This window comes from Echinops telfairi, unplaced genomic scaffold (genome assembly GCF_000313985.2).
Source record: "Echinops telfairi isolate 266 unplaced genomic scaffold, ASM31398v2 ScPeMD7_31;HRSCAF=116, whole genome shotgun sequence".
NCBI classification, from domain to species: domain Eukaryota; kingdom Metazoa; phylum Chordata; class Mammalia; order Afrosoricida; family Tenrecidae; genus Echinops; species Echinops telfairi.
Window position 1 is genome coordinate 59,207,057 of NW_022103928.1, and position 7,017 is coordinate 59,214,073.

Sequence of the window (7,017 nt, forward strand, 5' to 3'; positions counted from 1 at the left end):
GCCTTTCAACCAACACCACATGTGATTATCGGCCAGGCTGGCACAATTAACTAACTCACCTACTGTAATTGTTGAGGCTGTGGTTTGTTTTTTCATCCTTTGAAGTGTTTGCTTGACAGATTCTGCTGGATGCTTATTTGGCGAGTAAATGTTTAGAATGCTTATTGGTTCTTTCTGTAATGTTCCCTTAAGCATTATATAGTGTCCATCCTTATCTCTTTTTATAGTTTGCACTTGGAGGTCAATTTTATCTGAGATTAGGATTGCAACCCCTGCTTTTTTTGAATTAGAGTTTTCCCGACAATGTCTCCATCCTTTGATTCTCAGCCTGTTTTTATCTGTAATGTTGAGTTGTGTTTCCTGTAGGCAGCAGATCGAGGGTTTGTGTTTTCCAAGCCAGTCTATTAGCCTCTGTCTCTTAAGGCCTGAGTTCAACCCATTAATATTCATGGTTATTACATCTATCTGTGGACCCTGTGATGTCATTTTATCTCTCTTGTATTGGGTAGTTTCCTACCTCCGTTTCTTTTCCGTGGATTGTGCATATGTGTGTTTGCGGTTCATTCTTGCCTTCTTTCCATCGTTGTGCCAGTTTTATCTTGGGGGCTGTTTTCCCTTTGATGGTCTCTGGGTGGAGTTGTTCTGTGTGGTGGTCTCTTGTATGTGCTTGGTGAGTGTTGTTCTTCTGCCCATACTGGGTCAGGGAGGATGTTTTGTAGTGCTGGGTTCCTTTTAGCATATTCTTTGAGGCTTTCCTTGTCTGGGAAGACTCTCACTTCTCTATCTATTTTGATAGATAATTTCACTGGATAGAGTATTCTTGGGTTTGCGTTATTTTCCTGCAATTTTCGGAATATACTGCTCCACTGTCTCTTCTTCTTCATAGTATCTGCTGATAGGTCTGAGCATATTCTTATCTGTTTGCCTTTATATGTGGTTGCCTGTTTTTCTCTAACTGCTCTCATGATTTTCTCCTTTTCCTCATAGTTGGATAGTTTAACAACTATATGTCTTGGTGACTTCTTCTGGGGATTCAGTCTAGCTGGCATTCTTTCAGCCTCCTGGATAGTTGCCTGGTTTTTGTTAAGTTAGGAAAGTTTTCCTTCAAGCATTCTATTACTATTTTGGATTTCTTTGATATGGATTCCTCCTGCAAGCCAATAATTCTGAAATTGTTCCTTCTCATAGCGTCAGACATAGTTCTAAGGTTTTCTTCAGCTTCTCTGATGGACTTGTTATGCCTTTTGTCACATTTATTAATTTCTGCTTGTGAATCCTCTAGGCCACTGGTGCGGTTCTCTGCCTCCTCCAATCTCTGGGCGCAGTCCGTGAGTTTGCTATTAGTTTTTGTTATCTCACCCTTTAACTCCTGTATTTCCCTTTGGTGCATAGCCTTTAATTCCTCTATCATTTCATCCTTTTTCTGTAATGCTTCCCTCATGTCCTGTATGGCTCCCAGCAGCATTCTGAAGATTTCTTTCCGTGGGAGGTCAACCTCTGCCTTTTCTATGACTGCTGTTGGGTCCAGGTGGCCCTCTGGCATTGCTTTTGTTTCTCTTTTCTTGTTAAAGCTATGGAAGCAGCTTGCTGTGTTTTGTTCGATTTGTGGGCACTTGGTGCCATTTTCCGGGGTGTCTCAGAGCCCTGACCTCTCTTTGGGAGGTTGGTGCTTCAGCTGGCTGCCTTTAGCCAACTGCCTTGAGGGGTTGTGTGTCACATTTGTCCTTCTGGGGATCCCCTCTCGCCTTCTCCTATGGTTTGTGCTCCAGCCACCCTCAGGTCTCCTTAGGGGCTGTTTGCAGCTGTGCACGCTGCGGTCTGATAGAAAGTATTGACCCCAGTGCAGGGGAGCGCATTTAGGGGATGGGTTGGGGATTGGGTGATCTGTTTCTGGCTAGGGACACTTCCCTCAGGTAGGCAGGTGGGAGGGGGGCTGCGACTGGTGTGCAGATGCACTGCTTGGAGCCCAAAGGGTGGGACAGACTGAGCAGGGAGAAGGGAGAATCCAGTGAGAAATACCCTAAGGCTTGGGTTTTTATGCCACAGCTGCAGAAAGTTCTGCTAGACTTGGGTCTTCTGCCTGGCCGGCCTGAAGCGGTGTGACAGGATGGGAATCTCTGAATGCATGTGTGTGTGTGTCCCCGCGCACGCACAGGTGTGTACGTGTATAGGGGGGTGGATGGGGGGGGGGAGGCCGAGGGAGGGGGCTGGCTGGCTGATCTGCAAGGAGCCCAGTGATGGGGCAGGCTCCTCTGGGCTGGGACCTCTGAGCGTGCAGGCAGGTCTGATCGGCAGTTTGCACGGAGCCCAGAGGCAGGTCCTCAGACTCTGCCTTCCGACTGGCTGTGGTGCCAGGAGTGTGCCTCCGGGGAGATGGGGAGAGGGTCTTGCCTGCTGGACCGTGAGGGGTGCCTGGGTGGGGCCCGAATCTGCAGGGGGTGGGGGGCGGTCTGCCGACTGGAACACACACGGGCCCAGGGCTCCATGATGCGGGGTGGGGGTTACTGACTGACAGTTTTGTGCGGAGCACTGAGGCGGGTGCAGCCTCCACCGTGCACCTGGCTGCCTTGTGGTGCAGGTCCTGGCAGAGCGGGCGCGTGGAGCGCCGTACCTGAGACCACGGGTGTCGGCGCAGAGCCCTGGCTATGGGTGGGAGTCTACCTTTGGGTCCAAGAGATGCTCTGATTGGTCTTGGGAATCGAACAGACAAATTTGGTACCCCTACTCTGCCCCCAATTCTCCCCACTCACTGATCTCGGAGCTCTGGGCCTGAGCTGCCTATCTGGCAGCCATCTTCCCGGGATCTCCTCTACCAATCTATTTTTGTTCACATTATAGTGCCTAACATATTGGTCTTTATGCATACTCTTTTATATTATATGTGACTATATATAAAAATATAAAATACGTAATTATATATTTGTACCGATATTTTCTAATCAACCTCAAGTGCCATCTTAACCTCTAGAACAGGGGTCCTCTAACTTCTTAAACAGAGGACCAGTTCACTGTTCTTCAGACCCATTGGAAGGCCGCACTATAGTTTTTTAAAAAAACATGAACAAATTCCTATGCACACTGCACATATCTTATTTTGAAGTGAAAAAAACAAATGGGGCAAAAACACCCAGCGAGCTGGATAAATGTCCTCAGTGGGCCACATGTGGCCCACGGGCCGCAATTTGAGGCCACCTGCTCTAGAACAGTGGTTCTCAACCTTCCTAATGCCACAACTTTAATACAGTTCCTCGTGTTGTGGTGACCCCCAACCATAAAATTATTTTTGTTGCTATTTCATAACTGTAATTTTGCTACTGTTATGAATGAATCAGGCGACTCCTGTGAAAACGTCATTCAACCCCCAAAGGGGTGGCGACCCACAGGTTGAGAACCACTGTGCTAGAAGCTTTTAAAAATTGAAGTAATTTTTCTTTAGTTTTCAGTGTTTTCCTCGTCTTATTTTTTCTCCCATCACACCTCTGCTTGGAAAATATGGGACTCTGAGCTTCAACAAGGATGTCCTTTGGCTTCTTCGTCTTATTCTTACCTATATAAATAATTTATCTTTGACTACTTAGTCAGCTCTTCTTCTAATAATCCTCTCCTTGATGTGGTTTCCTAAGGCTGTTCCTACATATCATGTCTTCTTGCCTTCTCTCACAGGTTCAACTTCTCAACAGGTTCGCCTCTGTGTGCTTGATTCCAAAATTGAGTCTCTCTAACTTTCCGAGGCACACACTTTGATATTCTTGAAGGATATTTTCCCTGAATACTCTTCTAGTGCCTCACACTAAACTGTCCCCTAACCGAATACACCCCAAACGAGACAATTTGCTCTTGCAGAATGGTACCATTTCCACTTCACTTTTCGGAGCCCTAGTGGCATCATGGCTAAATTCTTGGGTGCTGAATGAAGGGTGGGTGGTTCAAATCCATCCAGTAACTCTGGGAGAAAGACCAAATGATCTGCTGCCATCATGATGACAGCCCAGAAACCCTGTGAGGCAGCTCTGCTCTACCACATGGTGTCGCTGTAAGTCACAAATGGACCCTTCTCTTGATTACACAGGTTGATGGATAGTGAACCCTTTCCTCTTTCTCCACGGTCTCTTGAATTATGATCGATGTTTGTTCCTGTGCCCTCTTCACTGGGAATACCCATGCTACCTGGAATGTTCTGTGCTTCCACTAAAGCCTGGGTTAAATTCCTCACATGCTCTTGGGTCATATTGGAGTAACCCCTTCTTCCTTTGTATTCCTGTATCATTTTGTTTTAGTGCCTCTTAGGCCATTTATCTCTTTTTTTCTTTTATTAGAACGTTTTGGATTCTATGGTATCTCTCTCATTAAGGATTTTCTAGTGGTACAAACTCTTAAGTACTCATTGCTAACTGAAAAGCTGATCATTAGAACCTACTAAACAGCTCTATGGGACCCAACTTGATGGTCTGATCCCAGAAGGGTGACAGCCGAGAAAGCCCTGTGCAGCAGTTCTACTGGGTGGCTGGGGGTTGAAGAGTCAGAACAACTCAGTAGCCACCAACACAAAAACCCACTATCCTTTCTTTCTTACTTGAGTGGCATTTTATTGATGGAAAATCCTTACAAAATTATCCTGATAATGTAATCAATGCCCGATTGTCATGCAAAGTGCTCGGTACACCTGTTGAATGAGTCTCAATGACCAGTTGCCATTGAGCCCTGAGAAGATGCAGTGGTCAGAGAGATGCCGAGAAAAGCTCAGATCCCTCAGGGTTTAGTAACCGTGTGTGATGCATTACTATTATTATTTTCATGTTTTGTTAATTAAAATTAATAACTCTTTCAGGTGTCAAACTGGTTTGCCAATGCGAGACGTCGGCTTAAGAATACTGTCCGCCAGCCAGACTTAAGCTGGGCTTTGAGAATAAAATTGTACAACAAATATGTCCAAGGGAATGCTGAGCGGCTTAGTGTGAGCAGCGACGATTCATGCTCTGAAGGTATGTTCATGTTTTCTTTGCTCTGTGTCGGGGATAAGAAGGTTGCCGCACTTGCTATTTTTAAGGCTAGGCCCACAGAATAGCACGGTATACAATCGGGGGGGCTTTTTATGGCCTGAGATTACTTCACTTTTACAGGACTGTACGTGACCTGCAGAATGATGGCCTTTTCCTCTAGTTTATAGATTTATGCGGTGTCAGAATAGTGCCTTCTGTAAAATTCAAACAGTAATGACATCCCATGTAATCTTTGTTTTTGTTTGCCTGAAAATTAATCCCTAATACCAAGGATAGTTCTATACACTTTCAGTATGTTTTTCCCGATGTTTAATGGTTAAAATGACAGCGGAGGGGATTGGGTGAAGGAATCAGCTACCCCGTGACATATGTCTCCTGTAGATGGTGAGAACCCGCCACGGAACCACATGAACGAAGGCGCCTATCCCAAGCCCGTTCATCACCCCGTGCTGCAAAGTGAGAGCTCGGTGATCCAGACTGGAGCGAGACCGGGGTCCAGTGCAAGCGAGGACTACGTGTCACCCCCCAAATACAAGAGCAGCTTGTTGAACCGCTACCTTAATGACTCTTTGAGGCACGTCATGGCCACCAACACCGCCATGATGGGAAAAACAAGGCAAAGAAACCATTCGGGCTCGTTTAGCTCCAATGAATTTGAGGAAGAGCTGGTGTCCCCGTCGTCCTCAGAAACAGAAGGCAACTTTGTCTACCGCACGGGTGAGTCCGCTTTTTGTAGTCGTCATGATGATGCCGCCGCGGTGAAAGCAGAATGCAAACTGCGGCGGAGGCGGTGGGGGGCGGGCTGTTTTGACAAGGACGCAGATGCGATTTTTAGTGCTTTGGTAGCAGGTTATTTGGAGATTGCCCCTCGTCGCATGTCAAAGCGCTCACTTCCTTAGCAGAGGGCGGGTCCGTTGACACTGGGACATTTTCGTTCTTAGTGACGATGATAAGGGCTTCCACTCTTCGATGGTTATTTTTCTTCTTCCTGGTACACTTTCTCTCGGAGAAGGTATATTGGCTTCTGACAATATCGTATAATAGAGGAATGCCCTGGATTATATAGCCAGACAGGCAAATACTGTGTATTTTCTCTTGGGTTCTTTGATTGCTAGTAGTGATAGGGAATGAACACAAATTAACGCAGCTTTCCTGCAAGGGAAAAATGGGTCCAACTTCATACTGTGTTGGAGACTGTGCTGGCATTCCTGGAGATCACTAGCAGGGTGACTCCCCACCTGCTCAGCATGTTGGGTTACAGGTTTGGTAAACATTTCGAGTGTGACGTTGGTTCTCAGAGGTTCGCTGTTGCAGAGTGCTGGAACACGCTTCTTAGGAATGAGAGATACGCATGACCTACTTTTAGTGAAGCTAGAGTCTGGTCTAAAATTGGCAAAGAGATGGAGAGTTTGGAAGTAACTTCAGAAAACCTTGAGTCCAGCCACCTTCTGTCACCGAGAAGGCCATCCAGACCGACAACAGGACTGGTGCCTGTTCTTCGATTGTCTCGGTAGCTGAGCTGCCGCAAGAGATAGGAGGACTGTCACTACTTCGGAAAGATTATTGGTATTGTACAACTGCGCCAACCATCATTTCTTGGGTACTCACGATGTCTCAGGCCTGGTGCTAAGTACCATGCACTTGTTACGTTTAGTTCTCCTACTGCGGAGAAACTTCTCTACAAACAATACAATGTGTAGGGGAGTCAGAATTTGGTCCGCTCAGTGCACTTTTCAGGTTACCTTGTCCGAAATCTGATTTGCATGTGTTTGCAGACTGTGTATAAGACAGGTGATCTATGAAGGCTCAGAGTGAAGCTCAATACATATTTTAAAGTTTTAAAATCAACCCCACCTTCTCTTCACACCCCCAACTCTAACAATAAAAACACTCCGACGAGCAAAAATAGCCTGCTAAGTGACGGTTGCATCTGAAAGAAGGAAAAAGTTTTTAGCAACTAATGAAAATGCTTCCTTCCCACTGCGAGTCCTGAAGATGGGACCCAGCAGAACTGGGA

At 46.3% G+C, this 7,017-nt stretch overlaps 1 protein-coding gene across 1 annotated transcript in view; it reads left to right on the forward strand.

Moving 5' to 3' along the window:
- Window positions 1–7,017, forward strand: part of MKX (mohawk homeobox) — a 101,128-nt gene that overhangs the window by 19,999 nt on the left and 74,112 nt on the right. The window contains exons 3-4 of the mRNA XM_004702449.2: window positions 4,829–4,982; window positions 5,382–5,717. Of these exons, the coding sequence (XP_004702506.1) occupies window positions 4,829–4,982; window positions 5,382–5,717 (490 nt within the window). The remainder of the gene's footprint in view (window positions 1–4,828; window positions 4,983–5,381; window positions 5,718–7,017) is intronic.